Here is a 17,671-nt window from a genome sequence, read left to right as displayed (position 1 = left end):
ACAGGGGCAGGCTCTCCGCCGGAGGGTTGGGCGGGAGCAGCTTTCTCCTGACAAAATGGTTTCTGTAGCCCGCTTAGGTCGGGCAGCCCCTAGACCCTGCTGCAGGCGCTCTGGCGGCGGCATCGCCGCGCTCCGAAGGGCCAGAGCGAGCCCGCGGCACCGTGGCTGCCCGGCAAGTCGCCACCTGAGGCGGCTGCTGCTGCCGCCAGCCCCGTCCCGGGAGGGGATCGCTCGGCCCCGCGCACCCGGGCGGGTGTTACGCAACGAAAACTCACGGAGAGACGTGTAGGACCAGTTCGGATGGGTGTCCTTGTGCAGGGGGAGCCACCAGCCTCCGCCGCGTGTGGGTGCTTGTGTGAGATGATCTCATTTAGAGGATTCATTCAGGGTTCATCGCGGACGCCGCGGGAGATTGCGTTGTCATTTTTTGGTTTAACTCACGTTAGTTTCTGTCTGACAGATTAACCACACCATGTTTGCGGTTTGGGTGCTGCTGTGTCAACTACATGTGACGATCTTTGCGTTTCCTCACTGCACAGGGAGGAGATTAAATAACTTGGAGCAACCTGAATGGAAAGATGGTAACTTACTTTTAACGTGATTTTATGCTTTCCAGAGTAAAACCATATCTAACTTTGCTTCTGCTGAGAAATCTCTTTATGTAAAGTTTTGGTTTTGTCGTTGGGTTTTCTACTTCATTTAAAGAAATTAAGCTGTTTTATGCTTAATTTTAGAATATTAGAATATCTTGCTGAAATGACTGATAACTGACTTGGGTGTTGGTATTAAGTATTTATCAGATCCAGTAGTAAGTGCGGATTGGGACAATTGAGTGCTTTAGGTCTCTAGGATTATTTAAAATTGAATTCTAAGCATCGTAAAACTGCAGTTACCATTTTGTTGAACCAAGGACTACAGAACTGCATTTGGTTCCTTCACATAGAAGAGAGAATTCAAATCCATCTGTTTCATTCTCCAAATACTATCTTAATCACCAGGTTGCAGGTAATTTGGGAGATGGAGATAGGTGTACTCTATGTCCTACAAAATGAAAAAAGGGCAGATAAATGGATAAAGACTCTTCGAAAGAGAAAAGGTGTACATATGACTGGGAATTAGGGGTCCTAGGCTCCAGGCAGTTTGCCTGTGCATTCCATGTTAACTAAAAGGCATCAATTACCTATGTTAATTCTGAGGTATAGCTAATATTACTTGCACGGTAAGGAATGGAACACTATTGAGCAAAACTGTTTCAGAAGACTAAGGTTATTCTTGTGTGCACTGAACCACGATATTCATAGTATTTTTTCCATGTAATTCTTTCCCCTATTCACTTGTGCATTTTTTTTTTTAAATTAAGTCCTTCTCTCTGGTTACTCTTAGAGCATAAATATTTTAAGCTTAGATTTTCTTGCAATTACTTTAGAATAACAGATCTCCCTCCCTACGCAAATGTGTACACACACATGTGGCTCCTTCGATGTATACTGTATATATTATATAAATTATAAATATATACTGTAATATTCCTTCAATATACTATAATACTAAAGATGCAAACAACCAGTATGCAAGTTACACTGCAGTTTTCTTAAGTTTTCAGAAAGCAAACCCTTTTGAGATATTGCAAGATCTAACAGTAACTATTAGGGTAAAAATTCCTGAATGATGTGATAATCTAACCAAACAAGCTAACAAGAACACAGAGCTAATGTGTAGCTGAAGAACTTTATACTGAATCTCATCTCCTTTTTTAGCTGTCTGGCCTGGTATGTAACAATGCTGTTTCTGCATTACAGTTGCAAAAATAATTCTCTAGTCATTTTGTTTAACCAAATAGTCTGACTTTCTTGGATTAGGCTTTCACTGAAAACCAAGCCAGAAAACGAGTTCTGTCATACAATGATTTTTGTTTTTTTAAAAGAAGCTGTAGCAAGAGCAGGCTAAAACTTGACTATGGAAAATGCCTGGTGAGAAAAACGCATTCCTGTATTCCAAAGCCTTCTATAATTTCACTACCTCTTCTGGAATCTCACCTCACAACTTACTACATGAGGCGTCATGAAGCCTGTAATAATTACAAAAAGAAGAAAAGAATGAAATGTCTTTAGAAGTGCCCGTTGTCAGGAAAATTCCTATCATGGACTACCTTAAAACAAATAAACCTGGCAATATGCCAACCTTTGCATAAAACGCGCTGCATGATTGTGAAAACTGAACAAACACAAAATGAATAGGACTCTGCTGCTATGATTTAAAATTCAAATTATGTAAACAAAATTTGGAACTTAGAGATACCAGAATATTGATAAATGTATACTGAGGATTCTTTAGGAGGAAGATTTTTTTTTCTTTTTTCCCTCCCTTGCCTCTTTCCTCCAGTAGGTCAGTGTCTTGTTGGGTTTGGATCTGACTGAATTTCTGCTTTATGTGACCATTATGTTGTTCTTAAGAGCTCCAGTAGAAAACTTACGCCCACATCCCAGAAGGGATAACACCAAAACTTGAACAACAGCTGTCAGGAGAATCAAATTCTCTTGGCCAGTATAAAGAATAGCTGGAATGCTTTATGAGAAAGGAAAACATGTTTATTTTATATGGCATAGTTAAAAAAGTTAGCGAGGATGACACTTTAGAAGGAGACCTTGATGTTTCTTTTTCCTATGTATAGTTGAGAGATGCCAGGCAAAGAAGTGGACTCAGTGTGCTACTTTAGGATACTAACCATTCTTTAAAAATACCAAATTTAGCTTTCCTAACTTGTTTTAAATAAACTTGATTTTTTTTTTAATTAGTGTTCACATCAGAAAAGGAGGCCAATTTATTCATTGGACGACATCTTCTGAATAACAGATTTGATTTTGAAGCATTCACAGCGGATAACCTGGAAAGAGAATGCTTTGAAGAACTGTGCAATTATGAAGAAGCAAGAGAAATTTTTGAAGACCCTGATAAAACGGTAGCCGTTTAAACTGAATTTAATATAGTGAAGGAGGTTATTAACTAAATAATTACTGTATCTAAATACTGTAGCCCTTCTGAAAACAGCACTTAAGATGATTGCTTATTCTACTGTAGAGGCTCCAATTACATGGGGTTATTCCTCTAGTAACACAGTGAATACACTCAAATATGTACTAGTGTCTTAAAGACTTTAGATAAGGGCTCTAATTCTGCAAACAAATGTAAATGGAACTTCAGAATTACCTCTTGTGGATACACCTATATGAGTTTTCAGCATCTCATTATTTCTTTTTAGTAAATTCTCAGCATCCAATTTGAATGTGTATTCCCATGTCCAGTTTATATGCTCTGTGTATTAACTGGCTGACCGTGTCCTTCTGTCATGCCAAAGAAGTGTTTTAGAAGAAAGGAGTACAGAACGAATCTGTAGTTCAGCTATTGCTGAGTATTCCTATAGCATTATCTTCTAACTCATTACCTATATACAGCTTGGAAGAAACCTGATATTAAAAAAAAAACCCAAACAAAAAACATCAGAAACCTTCCAGCACTTTTCTCTTTCACCAGCTGGCACTTTTCTTCTTTGTGAAATTGTAATTTTTATGCAAACTTCAATGTATGAGAAAAATAATCGCGGGATAAGCAAGTGCAAATCCTTCAGCTGGAGTTGGTTCAGTTTATGCCATTGTTAAATTTTGCCCGCAGTACCATATTAAAGCCTGCCCATTATGTATCTTAAATAAATCTGATCCTTTGTGGTTTTATAGATGGATTTTTGGAAAGACTATTTAATTAAAGGCCCCAAAATAAAAATAGGTAAGTAATCTCTTATTGTTTTCTTATATTGCAATGTTCTGTGTGTGTTATTATAGTACAATCTTAAAAATACACTATGCATTCAGTTAGCAAAATCAGAATTCATCTTTTTACTGAAATTCACTGCGAACTGTGCAAGTACATTGCATTATCTAGTACTATAAAACATACTCAATAAAGCATCTCAGTGGGATCCATTATAAGTCTGTAGGTAAAAACTATTGATTTTGTTGTTAATTTCTTTGTTTTATTACACAATCAGTAAACTTTGCAGTAATTCTGTAGCTTTGTGTCACACCCTACCCCATCCCCTTTCTTTAATAGTAATATAACCATTTGATTCAGGTTCAGAGTAGTCTTATTTCAGATGTTTTTTTAAAAAAATAGTATGACTTGAGGATCCTGATTTGTCCTGATAAAGGCCCAAGTACTGAAGTAGTATTTGGAAGGCATTAGAAGACATTTCTCAACAGAAAAGGGAGCATCTACTCACTTTTGCTTTAAGCTGAATGCAAATAATAATCTTCAGTTGTGTTGCACAGATACTATGGCTTCTCACAGCAAGCTAGATATTTGTGGCAACGAACAGTCTTCTAGCACAACAAAATTTAGTATTTCATACCGTATGCTCTGTAGATGGAAAGAACACATAATGAAAATAACCCATGTTTTATCTTCAGGTGATGAGACACTACAAAAGATTAACGTTACAGGACTTCTCATCAGTTTGGTTGCTGCTGGAGTACTGTTAGTTGTAATTGCACTGCTCATCTTCTACTGCTGCAAAAGTAGATGCAAATCGAGGCAATCACCAGGGTAAGGAATTTCACTAAAAAAAAAAAATCCACAAAAAAACAACCAAACACCAAAACAAACTTAAGAGTGGAATTTAAAAGTCACTGTGGGTTGGTCTAACTGTATTCTCAGAGAATCCAGTGGAAGTTCTGCTTCTTACGTTCCTGGAAGGAAAGTTAGGTGAGCAGTAGTAGTAGTTATGCTGAATAACAGTGTGAAACACACCACTTGCATGGCTGATGTACCTTTGGGATTTTGTGTGTGCGTGTGGTGTTCTTGGTTCCAAAACATTATTACTAAAAAGATGGAATAATTTTATTAGGGTGCAGCCTGCAATGGAAAGTCTGACATGTTCTGTTGGCTCTTTAAAGGTTGTACGCTCTTCATGGCACATAACCCACTTCAGATGTGAAATTAAATAGGTTGGAGAAAAAGCTTCATTATGAATTCTCTACCCCTGCATCTTCCTTTATCCTAAACCTGAAAAGAATACAAGAGGATTATGTACTTCCTCTTCCCTATAAATTTCACATTACTGAGCTATTTTTACCCTGTAGTTTGGAGAGAGTATTTGGCTTCTAGGCTTTTTGATCACTGAAACCAAGTGGGTTTTGCTGGCTTCTTGAGTTTGTTTTTTATTTTTTTAGTTGATTTGGTGGGGTTTTTTTTGTTTTGGTGGTGTGTGTTTTGTTTTTTTGGTTTTTTTTTTTACAATACAGACTTTATATTCTTTCTTCCCTTTAAAACAGAAGCTGCCACTTACAATGGTGTTTTGTTTAGGTACTTGGATTATGGAAGAACTAGAAGACGTAATTCATCTAGCATCTTCAGAAGGCATGAAGAATTTTCTCTAAACTCACTTCCTCTCAGAACTGATGATTCAGGACTACCAACTTATGAGCAAGCACTTACTTCAGATGGACAACACGATGTGCCCCCACCCCCTTATCCAGGGCCCCCAAAAGGAGCACGGGTGTTAAAAAAGTCTATGTCACTTCCTGCCCCCTAGTCACAAATCTCCTTCTGGGGTGAGGGGGGATTACTGAAATATAACATACTTTTTTTTAAAGTGTGTGCTACCTTGCATATTGCAAGACAGTCTACAAAAATGTGAAAGACCTTTAGCGTAACCAGGAAGAAGTGAAGGTCCCATTTGGGAAAAGTGATGTGCTGCAAAGGCTGCAGGACTGCTCTTTGCACAAGGTTATTGCGCTAAGAGAAGGGAATGCATAAAGAGTTAAGTTTTGTACTGCCACCCTCTTCCATGTGCACTTTGAGCCATTCCCTCACACTGTTGATGTTTCATTAATAGTTTCACTTTTTTTTCTTTAGAAGGAACAGTATTTTAATTGGTTTTATTGACACTAACCTTTTTTGGTGATTATTAATACTTTAAACCATCATAAAAAGTCTGCTTTGTTGTTTGATATATTCACTTCATTGCTGTGTGAATTTTCATTCTAGAAGTAGATTTAAGTATGAAAATTATTTCATTATTTGATCTTGGAAATGTATATATATTACTGCTTCTGGATTACACTGATTTGAGACATAGCTGGTTAACATGCTACTCAAATTGTTGTATTTTTGTGATTATAGTTTTGGATAAAAATGAACCATTTATTGAATGGCACATTACTTATTTAGACAAAGTGTACTTCTATCGAATGGTTTTGATGTTAAGCACTAAATGCCAGGTCAAAGTGACTGACTACAGTGGGTCAGGGGCTGTTAAGCAAATAACTAGAGATTTGTCCCTTGTTAAAAAAGTAGCCAGGTTTCACAGTGTTTCTCTTGCAGTTTAAAAATGTGAATGTTGAAAAAGACATTTAGTTTGTCAAATCATTTAGCTTACTGAAGTGCACACCAGCACTCTGTGTATGTAGTGCCCTACTGGGATGACAAAATGGTTTTTAAGTAGAATTAAACATTGTATTAGATAAAGAACCAGTATCCACAGAGCAATAATCAAGAATTTTAAGGAGTTACCAGTTAACTGTATCAATACAATTTCTCTATCTCCAGTTGTAGCCACTCTTAATTTTACATCTTATTAAAATATCAGTCCCCAGCATCATATGGCCTACAGACCTTGCTGAGCAAGTCACAGACCAACGTTGCCATCCCTTTACCTCTAACTCAGATGGCACTGCAGTGGAAGAAGCTTCCTGTGCCCACAGAAGCTCTATCAGAAGATCTCACAGACAACACGTCCGGCTGGTGTTTTCCTATATTACAGTAGCTATATAGTTGAACACCTGCAAAGAAGTTAAGCTGCAGCAAATTCCCCACACACCCCCCATTTGACCACTGCTGACACCAGGAAATGGTATTTTAATTTGGTGCCTAAAATGCATTTTTATATATAAAGGTTGAATGTTTTGTATGTAACATTTCACAGAATGTCAATGTTTTTTAACATGCTAGTGCTATTGAGTGAGATGCAGAGTATTGCTGATCTGCAAATGCATTTGTAAAGAAGAAAACACTCCAAATCTTGGAATATAAAGAAGGCACAGCAAAAATGTTACACAAGGAGGTCTTTTTAAAAATACAGACAACCCAGCTGGAATCAGTGGACATTGGACTCTGTTTTTATTCCTAAGGTGTCAGCATCAGATTTGGCCTTTGACAAGTCACAAACCTCTCTGCAGCTTCTTTCGCGTTGGAGAGATGGGAAATCCCCGTGTTGGGATAGCTTCAGTTCACTTTTGCCCTACTTGTGAAAGTTCTTTGAAAGGTGAAAGCCTTTTGAAGTTCTTGAAGGTTACTGTTCTGTAAGGCTGAAATAAGTCAATTATGTGAGATCACTGTTGATAACCAAAACAGAGTTATAATGAAGCTATGGAATGATAAGCTTAAAAACATTTCTCCCATATTTCCTTTTGATTTAGGTAACTATTTTTTTAAATTTGTTAATGTGCATCTTGAGTATAGAGCACATTTCTGTCTAGATTTTCCCCGGGACTCAAAAATTACTAATTTAATGGGACTGATAGGAGCACTTTCAAGGAAAGGGATTTCACAGGGCTTAGAGTTCAGAGATTTTTTAATGTCACTACAGGGATGTGTTAATCTGGCAAATTCAACATTTTTTAATAAACTACAGAAATGAAACACTTTAAATTTGATTCTTCTACTGTTTCTACAAATAATTTGCAAAGTATTTCATGCAATGCAAGGAAAAGTCTTGTCCTTCATAATTAATAAAAAAACCCTTAAGACTGTGCAACTGTTAAACATCAATGCTGTAGTGCTTTGGGCACTAAACTGCACCTTCTATAGGGTTTAACACTTCAAATTTACTCAAAAGAATCTACACTTCAGACCCTGAAGATACTCAAAATATGCCATGACATGAAAATACTGGTTTTGTAACAATTTGCGAGACACATTCTGCTTATTATAAATAAGCAGCAAAGTTTCAAATTTAGTTGAACATAACATAAACTTACCTCTCCTTGTAAAGGGAGAAAATTCCTTTGAATGGCAGTTGTTTGGGTTGTTTGTTTTTCTTCTCTCATACATCAACTCCTGGCCCAAGACACTCTTGTGTTGTCTCTTTTTAGAACTTGATCCATCAGGGTTAGCAGAGGAAAAAAAAAAAAATCAACAAGAGGTAGACTATGGTGACTCATGAATTCAGAAGTGTTGCCACATTTGCAGATTTTAAAAGCAGTTGGTTCCCTCTGAGAATCCAGGTGCTATTAGAATATTGAAAACAAATACAAGTGTCCTTAGGTGGAAGGACAAAGAGGAGGAAGTAGATTTTGAGGAGCAAAACAGCAGCAAGTTTAATCTAACTTGTATACAGATGTAAATCAGTGTTTTGACTCCTGGACTTTCTTTCAAGAGCAGGTAGGAAAGGCAGTGCCTTGTAAGTGAATTAACAGAGATCTACTGTAACTGTTGAAAAAAGAAGTGTCTAAACAAAACACTGGGAAAAATTACATAGTACCTAAATTGTTTCTCTCAGAACAGGTTTAAACTTGTCGTAGTAAATGCTGTTAGCCATTGCCTTGGAACAGTTTTCCAAAACTTAGCCCTTTTGGCGTTATACAAGATTACAGCATGCATCTTCTTATAAATCAGGACAGATTATTAGTTAGAGCAAATAACTGAGGGTCTGAAAAGTGGTCTCTGGCTCTATCAACTGAAAAATAAATAACCTGTTTTTTTTTTTCCTTCAGTGAGATAAGAAGGCCTACTATTTGATTTATCAAATCATCTGAGAAATAGTATTATGAGCGTTATGTATTTCTAGTTTTTTTGGGGGTTTTGTTGGGGTTGTGATTTCATTGAAAGAGCAAACCCAAAATACCAAATGGAAGTGCACTACCTCACCACAGTTCATGAAAATGTGAGTCATAAAGCATCTGATTCTGGCCAAAATCTATAGCTTCATCTGAACTGGGACTGGAGACAAAAATGAAGTAACCGATCACTTCAGGTAATAAAAGCGTAATGCTCTGCCAAATTATTTACCACAATCCTGTTGCCAAACCTGATTCAGAGAATTCTATTGTTTTACTGATGCCTACTTGTATTAACTAGAATGAGGCTGATCTGCCCTTAAAAAGTATATCTGAAATTTGGAAAGCATAGGAAAATTCCTTGTGTTTCCTCAGATTACCAGCCATGAGTAAACTGCATTAATTACCTGTAAGTTATTAGCAACACTGATTACTTTGATTAACAGTACAGGCTCATTTAAAGCTTTTTTTTAAAAAAAACAACCCCAAACAACAAACCAACAAACTTCTATCTGCAGTCTCATCTGCCAACAAAAGTTTTATTGCTGCTATCCTCACTTGTTCCATGTGGTGTAGCAAGCAGGTAGGAAACCCCAGGTTTAAAAGCCATATTTCAAAGACTTCAAGCTTGCTCTTTCTATACTGGAAACGTCTTTCAATTTCTACCACATACAAATTTATCACTCTATCATTTTCATAGTCAAGAACTTGGATGTATTTTCCTCTCAAAAAAACATAAGCACATCTTCCCTAATACCCTGCTCTTTATCCAGGTGGTAACTTCTGACTGTTTCCAGTCATTTCTGAACTGTGTAAACAGTTCTTGTTACTTAATCTTATGAGCATATTTCCCTCATCCGACAGAGCCTTTTTAATGCCCTTGTCACTGGTTGTATTTTACTTCTAACTCTGATAGTAAATGCTGTCATTTTGTTGCACAAGGGGTAGCAGTATTTTCAACTCTGCTGGTCTCTATATTATTTTGTAAAACACTTTCCAAATATTTATGCGGATTAATCATAGCAAAAGAGAAAATGCTACTTTAGTCTTTGATAAAAAGTTTAAAAACCTCAAATAACCCTTTTGTTGTTTTATTTTGGTGTTTTTTTAAATTTAAGTTGGTAACAGCATGCACTCTTGTTAATTAAAGGGGGCTTGTAAGATGGGGATAAACATTTTAGCATGTTTGCGATAGGACGAAGGGAAATGGTTTTAAACTAAGAGGGTGGATTTTGACAAGATACAAGGAAGAAATTGTGTATGATGAGGGTGGTGAAACACTGGGGTTGCCCAAGAGGTGGTAGATGCCCCAATCCCTGGGAACATTTAAGATGTCCCTGCTTACTGAAGGGGGGGTTGGACTGGAGGACCTTTAAAGGTCCCTTCCAACCCAACCCAACCCAACCCATTCTATAATTCCATGATTCTTCCTGCAATATAGCACCTATGGACAGAGAAGAAGGATCATGGTTTGTCTTCCTTAACACTAGCAATTTCTACTGTGGAGAGAAGCTTCCTACTTAATTGCTCTAGTTCACTTAAGCACTTGAGTTTCTGAGCCATGAACTCCACTCAACTGAAGTCTTCAAGACAAACAAACCAACGTAAACCGGACATTGTACCCTTCCATCTGCCTTCACTTCCACCAGACCTTTGGTGAGAAGATTTAACACAATAATGTGATAAAAAAATACCCCCTTTCTTAATGTCAGGGAAGCGAGCAAGATCACTCCAGTGAGGACCAGAGCAGGCCTGTAAATACAAGGCAGGAAGCAGGGCTTCCTCATTTGGTAATGGTGATTTGAAGGTACGCAACGAGAATAAAATTCTGCAGAGGCAAGGGGGGTGGATGAGGACAGCTAGATGAAGTTAATACTGTAGCATAGCAAATTACACTAAATTAAGCCCCTCTTGTTCTGCCCACTGGAAAGCAACAGTCAGATTTGTGCTTTTTCTCCCAACCACACCGGATGAGCTGAGCTAGCTGGTTAAAACTCCTGAAAGAATAGCAGAATCTCCTCCTATATTTGAATCCTTTCAATCAGTCGATGGAACTGAGACTTGAAATACATTCAGTGGGGTGTAGATACTTCATTCTCTTGGGTAAATACGATCCCAGTTCTTTGAAAAATGTCTTTTATGTCATCTGTTTACAATATTATGCCATATAATATTGTGCTATACTGAGCTATACAGTTCCTTGCTCAAAAAAAAAGTTTGTATCCACTGAATTTCAACAATTCATAAAACTATGTGTAAGTTGAGCAAATTTACTGCATTGACACTACTTATTTTTTTTAAAAAAAGCTAGGCAAAACTCAGATTAATAAGATTTCCCCTCTAACTCTCAATCTCTGTGTCCATTTAATAGAAAGCCAGCCCATTCACTTTGAAATGTCAAAAACAATTACAGCAAAACTGCCCTGACTAATTTGGCAAAATACTGAAATGTCAGCAAAAGACCAGCTCCAGCTGGGAACAGCAGGTTCTATGATGTGCCAACAAGAGAAGCAACGCTAGTTCCATTTGTGTTTAAACTACAATTTGGTTCGCTGTTTACCCCTGTGGGAGCAACCTCCCCAACTTCCATAAGGTAGAAGCCATCCCTCTATTTTACCATTAAATATATTATCTCTTCCATAATTTCACAATGGCAGCTATACTAGTTGTTTATATGAAAAATAACAGTATCAAATGTACTTTAGCTATTTTTGATGCAGTAAATTTTGTCCATGTTGAAAATACATAATTACTTTTGTTTTACATTTAACTTTTAATTTCCTTTTTTTTCCTCTTATTGTTCTACCTACAATTTTCTCTAACTTTTTTTTCCTTCTCCGATTCCTTTTTCTGTATCTATTCATAATCTGCTATAGCACACACTCACCTGTTTGCTGCTTAATTATTTCTTTTTTCCTTTCCTGGACATGGTTCCCAAGCACTTGGTCCCTTCTCACTCTTCTGAAAACCATTCTTGTTGCACAGCTTCCCTAGTCTCATCATAGAGATAGCAAGGCCCTCAGCTCCTCCTTTCCCTCCTGATTTCTTTGCATAGCACCTAGGTTGCAGAAATATTGAAACAAAAGGGGCCATCAGATGCAGGGATATTGCTGCCTATATTCTGGGAGCCTTCAGAAGTCCACACTTTAAAGGCAGCAGCCAGACTTCGAAGAATCAGGAAAAATATTTCAGTCTAGAAACTGGTACAATTAAACACAATTTTGAAAAGGCCTTATAACAGGTTTTAAGTTTCTGATGCAGTGCCCACTTTATTTAGGAAATAAACACCTGTGATCGCTCACGTTGTTCAGGCAGCTTCAGTTTTAATTTTCCTAAAGATCAGCAACTGCTGAGTACTGAACACATAAACATCCAGTATTTAATGTTAGATACCCAGAATGGATATGCTACAAAAGAAAATACCTAGCGAGAGTTAAAATAAAATACTCTCTGTTATAACTCTGAGTTTGTTCAAGAGCAAGGTTTTATTTTTCTTTTTCCTACATGTCACCACACATTTCTCCCACTTACCTTATACCAGTTCTGGTGCCTACTAGATCCCTTTGTAAATCATCCAGCAAAAACGTGGCCAGCTTTCTTCTGAGTGGGTGAGTTGAATGAACACAAGTGCCTGTGGTGGCACCTTGGAAGGTGTTGAACTGCATGACCAGGACTGGGAAAGTGAAGGAACCAAGGCTTTCCATCTCACTGCTGCAGTGAGATTTCTACCAGCTCAGTCATCACCTCAGAAATACCATGGTTTCGTAGATCAATTTTAGTTCAACAGAATGAATTCTGAAGATTTTACTTCATTTGTTTGTACACATACTCAAATAAATGCACAGTATATGTAAAGAAATGCAAAGAAACAGAGTATTTGCTGTGAGGCTCCAAGACCAACTGTGCTCTCCGAAAGGCAGCACTCCCTTCCCTATTTATACATGTCTTAAAGTCTAGTTTTGTGTTAAAAAAGGCCACGTGCCAGATTAAATGCAAAATCATATCTGTTTCTGCTTTGGTCAGAATCGCAATTACAACCAAAAAAAGTGATCACCGTCAGTGATTAATAACAGGCCTAACCAAGACTCATGTTATTACTACATAGTATCTGATCTACTTACCCACTGTGGCTCATGGAAGATACCACAGCCCAGCATCACACACAAATCCTGCACAAAGGCACTGCATCCATGATCTCTAAGCGGGTGCCTACTGTCCATCAGTCTTCATCAGAGAAAGACGCTGCAGAAATTTTATTTTGTGCTCTTATTAGAATTTGGTAGTAAATCAGACCCAGCTCAGCTTTGGCCTGAGCTTCATCTCATCAGACATGTTGAAGTTATTTGAAAGTTTTATTTTTGAAACATTAGTTTTCAAAAAAGAATGTCAAGTCTCTGAAACACTATTTTCAAACAATTGTGAAGGTTCATTCTCTCAGCACAAGGCTAACTGTTAAGCATTTCTAGAGCTTTTGTTGACAAATGGTTAGCCACTGAAAGCTAACCACTAAGATGTTTGTGTGTGTTAGCAAACTATTTATGATACTGAGATAGTTCCAAAATAAAGTACTATTATGAACTGAAATACAATCCTTTTTGTCCACTTTCAACAACCAAGCTGTAATCTCAGACTTGCAGCATTAACCGCATGCCGTGCCTTTAACTACTTTCTTTGATCAACAACAGCTGAAGCTGCTGTTCTGACTCTTCTTCCACAATCCCTTTCACCCCATCAAAAATTGCCCTGAAGCATACCAAAAATTTTGCTGCAAAACCCAACAGTTTACAGATTTAGCTGAAAGCCTCTTATTGCAAGAAAAAAAAAATATATTTTGGCACTTAAACATGAGAGAAGAGCCAGTGAAAGACCAAAACCAGGCATCATCTGTTATGGAAAGGCGCAGGAGAGGAGCAATACCCTCTGTGGAAGAAGAGGGCATATGGGGATAGAGAGACACTGGTGCAGCCTCGTAGAGCCAAGTTTGTTGTACCTGCAGTAAAAAGGATGCCAAAAGCACGGGCAGCAACTGCTGGCCCTGTGAAGAATCACCCCATTCCGTAACACCTGCTGCTGCACGCACAAGGATTTAACATCTGTGGCACTGTTAAAACTAACATACCATGTAGTCTTCTGCCTGGTCAGTCTTGTACATATACAACATACAAAATACTCAATCACACTCAACTAAAGACTGGCTGGCATTCTTCTGTTAACATGAGTAATAATAATATCACACTAAGCAAAGAAAAAAGTTACAAAACAAATCAATCCGTTACAAACAAATAAATCAACAGCAAGTGTGAATTGGAGCATTATTCTGGTCCTGGATTTGTGATTGATATATTGGTTTTAATTATGATCAAATCACAGAAAACTGCCAACTATCCATTAGCTTGATCCTGCATTTCATTTGGCATACAGTCACTTTAAACATAAAACTAGACCTCAAAAAGCAATATTGCCATTCAGCATTGTGTAACATTAAATAATTGAAAGAGAAAGAAGGAAATAGGAAAGGTTCCCTAAGGGGCGTTGTATATTAGCTAACAGAGTTCTGTAACAGAGCTGGCTTGATTCTGGCTGAACTGGCATTTGGGCAGAGAAGCCCGTTAATGTCCGCAGGAGTATATCCTCAAGCACTCCTAGAGATTTTTATATTGAATATACCATGAGTCAAGACAACATCTCATCATCAGAAATAAAAGTTCCCTGCTCTTTCCTGTCATCTCCTTCCCTTCCCAGCTGCTGCTGGCTGCGCACTACCACTGCTTGCCCTGAGCCAGCACTCATTTGATGCAAAGCAAGCTGACTCAGCTCAGCAAAATTACAGAAAAATTACCTCTGGCAAAAAAGTAAGTGTTCTTTTGCCAGTGGAGCTAATTTACTGCTCACCTTGTGGCCAGAGCACTTTGCTAGGAGCAGGAAGGTGAAGCAGGATGGAGGCAGAGTAAGGCCCTCTCCTTTGGATGTCAGCAAGCAGCTGAGGCAGCCCAGCCCTGCAACACACCTTTAGGCAGCAGCACAGGCTGAAAATCACTCCTCGGACCACAGGCAGAGGATTCCCATTCAAGTGTTACCTTAAGTACTTAAATCTCTCTCCTAACCATCACATGACATTTTTGATTCTGTAAAGGGTTTGTTACATCATTTTTCCATGTGGAGACTGCATTTAGGGAAAGAAATCAGCAACAGAAATTCAGTACTCCCCTAGGCTGGTATGCTGCACAGATTGTGTCACAGTACTGCGATTTAGGATTTTGCTCTTCGAGTGAAAAGTTCTATTAGCTTAGGTTTCAGTAAAATATTTTTATTATATTAACTTCTTGATTAAGTAATAATCACTACCGGTTACAGGCACTCAGTTACAAATGACACTCTGGAAGGCGTTAAAGCCCACCAAAGCTCAGTTCCTAAATAGAAAGTAATAGTCAATTTGAAGCAAAAGCGTTTCTTAATAACACAAAAATCAAAATATTTTCAATATTCAGAATCATGAACTTGTCTAATATAACTTCCAAATACACATCTTAATATGTACACTTTAATCTACATGTTAAAATAAAATACGTAATTAACAGGATCTATCAAAAGATTTTTATTCTATCACTGAAATCTTTCAGAAAACCTGTTTAAGTATCATGGATACCGGGACACTGTAAAAGCACTTACTCTAAACAGACTCTCTTGTTGTCTTAGAGAACAGTGTTACAAACTATCTTGTGGTTAAGAAAAGATAAAATGTACAAACCTCGAGATATCTTTCCTAAACAGAAGACAGCAACAAGCAGCAGGGATCAGTTTAATGAGAAAACTGTGGAAGTCTCACCAGCTGGTCTCAGGACAAGTAAATTTATCTCACACACAGGAAAAGCAAACCATTGGATAAACTGACTTTATCTGGTGCTTATGGACATGAGCGATTAAGTTTTCAGTCTACTCCTCCTCTATTAAAACCATATAAAAGAAATTAAACTTAACAACAGCTGTCATAATTTCTGTTTCACTTCACTATTTGATTACAAGAAAGAGGATCTACTACAACAATGTTCAATATTGACAATTAGTCCATTTAGTGGTCTGAACTTACTGTATATGCTTCCCTGCCTGTAAATCTGGACTCGAGTTTGTGATTTCTCATGTAACATGACTTTACAGCCACCTATCTAACAGTATTGGCACCCCCCTTCTCTTCAGATAAACACCCTGTAATGAAAATACCATTAAGGTACTCTTTAAAGTTCATGTTGCCATTATTTAAGAAAAATCAAACAAAACACTAGCAATTTTACATTTTATTGTCATTCTAAACTTGTGGCAAGAAACTTTTAAGGGAGCTCCACACCAACATGCTTGTTCTAGATAACCAAACACTACAACTAGGTGGAAAATGCATTTTGTAACACTTAGGTCCACGTATTGCCCTTCCCTCAGGCCCACTTGAGGGAAACAATGCACTCTAAGTGTAATATTATAATGGAAATTAGCAGAGATCCTGCAGGGAAATAAAAAAACTGTAGGCTCTTCCCTGCTGGAAATGCTGCTTTCAAGAGTATCAGCAGAGTAAGTGCTTCATCATTAGCATAAAACTAGAGTAATTTTCTGTCATCAGGCCTCGTTCATATATAAAACAGTAATCTTCATGTTTCCCAGGGAAAGGTCTCCCACCCCCCACATACTCTCCTCCAGCTGCAAGCAATACAGGTGCTAACTTATGCAAATACAAGGAAAACTCACTCTGCTGGTTTCTGGCTTTGGTAGCTTCTTTTCTTCTTCTCCCTCCTCCCTCTGCCCTGGCCTCTGGGTGACTTCGCTCACTCTCATCGGTGCTGATGACTTTCACACTTACCTTTCCCTCCAGATGCAAGGCTGCATTTATTTCTACAGTTGACTTTGCTGCTTCTTGAAACTACGCATGAGAAAAGCGGAATCTCTGCTTTTCCTCCTTAAGCCTCTTACTTCCTGTCTTCTCATTTAATATTAACCACTTTTCCATTCATTTTTTTATTATATTTTTAGCATCTAATCTGATTGGCTGTAGTCAAGTTTCTAAACTCTGCATTTTACTACAAAATTCATTTCACTCTGCGGTTCGATATTGCCCGGAGTACTACAAACTGAATCTTCAAAAGACTTAACTTACTCATTAGCATACACCTTCCTCTTCTGAGCAATGCCTTCAGGTGCAGTCACCCTCTTTTCAAGTGCATATTCCTCATCTTTACCTCTAAGGCACATTCCTCCCGCTCATCTCAGCCTGCAAAGAAAGCAAGACACCACAATTCACCCACCATCCCCCTGCCCCACTCGGATGTCCCCTCTGCCCCTATTCTGTACAGCTGGTGCCAGTTTCCCTTATACTTTAACAAGCACGTAGCCAAAGATATAGGAACTTACTGTCTGTGCACCAGCTGGGTTAGATCGCTCTAAATACTTAAATATTCTTTCTGTCCCTTCCTCTTGCCGTTTGACTTTTGGCCTATTCAGACTTCCAGGCCTGCAATGACTTACTGATGGGGAATGCCCAAATCTTTTGGAAAGCTCTGATGTACGTATTAGAAACTTTTAGCCTGTAGAAAGAAAAACAAACAAACAAACAAACAAAACAACAAGCTAAAGGGCTGTGCTTTTATATTATTTAACCTCTATAAAGCATCCTCGGAGCGATGACCAACCTAAACCCCTGAGCACCGGCATGCAAAGCCAAGGCTCTAAGGCGCCTCCGCGGGCAAACACGGCGCCGAGCTTCACACGGAAATTCCGCGCCCGTCGCTTTTTTATTTTATAAACCCCTCCGTTCGATTTTCCCGTGAGGAGGACGGCGGGTCCCGGCGATGGGGGAGGCG

At 38.2% G+C, this 17,671-nt stretch overlaps 2 protein-coding genes across 4 annotated transcripts in view; one reads left to right on the top strand and one right to left on the bottom strand.

The window, feature by feature from the left end:
- CCDC73 (coiled-coil domain containing 73) overlaps positions 1 to 17,643 on the bottom strand; it is a 97,117-nt gene extending 79,474 nt beyond the window's left edge. Inside the window, exons 1-7 of one of the 3 annotated variants that reach the window (XR_003398634.1) lie at positions 17,501 to 17,643; positions 17,223 to 17,395; positions 16,969 to 17,082; positions 11,716 to 11,886; positions 8,031 to 8,146; positions 7,220 to 7,358; positions 4,497 to 4,609 (exon numbers count right to left, since the gene is read on the bottom strand). The gene's annotated coding sequence lies outside the window, so the exon portion shown is untranslated. Of the gene's footprint in view, positions 4,610 to 6,707; positions 7,359 to 8,030; positions 8,147 to 11,715; positions 11,887 to 16,968; positions 17,083 to 17,222; positions 17,396 to 17,500 lie in introns of those variants that run through there. The other 2 variants (XR_003398633.1, XR_003398635.1) reach the window with 2 other exon arrangements.
- PRRG4 (proline rich and Gla domain 4) lies at positions 54 to 6,675 on the top strand. Its single transcript, XM_026850672.1, has 5 exons — positions 54 to 581; positions 2,796 to 2,959; positions 3,732 to 3,780; positions 4,461 to 4,596; positions 5,356 to 6,675. Exons 1-5 carry the CDS (start codon positions 473 to 475, stop codon positions 5,582 to 5,584), a joined length of 687 nt encoding a protein of 228 aa, XP_026706473.1. The 5' UTR covers positions 54 to 472; the 3' UTR covers positions 5,585 to 6,675.
- Positions 17,644 to 17,671: the final 28 nt, after the last annotated feature.

Source organism: Athene cunicularia (assembly GCF_003259725.1).
Source record: "Athene cunicularia isolate RWA chromosome 5 unlocalized genomic scaffold, athCun1 chr5_part3, whole genome shotgun sequence".
In the NCBI taxonomy this organism is placed as follows: domain Eukaryota; kingdom Metazoa; phylum Chordata; class Aves; order Strigiformes; family Strigidae; genus Athene; species Athene cunicularia.
The sequence above is the reverse complement of the archived record's forward strand: the minus strand, read 5'-3'. Positions and strand labels throughout refer to the sequence as shown.

Excerpts from the sequence above, each read along its gene's own strand:
- PRRG4 (XM_026850672.1), top strand. The coding sequence starts at position 473 with ATGTTTGCGGTTTGGGTGCTGCTGTGTCAACTACATGTGACGATCTTT. Across the intron at positions 2,960-3,731 it reads TTGAAGACCCTGATAAAACG|ATGGATTTTTGGAAAGACTA; the intron begins GTAGCCGTTTAA and ends GTGGTTTTATAG. Across the intron at positions 3,781-4,460 it reads AGGCCCCAAAATAAAAATAG|GTGATGAGACACTACAAAAG; the intron begins GTAAGTAATCTC and ends TTTTATCTTCAG.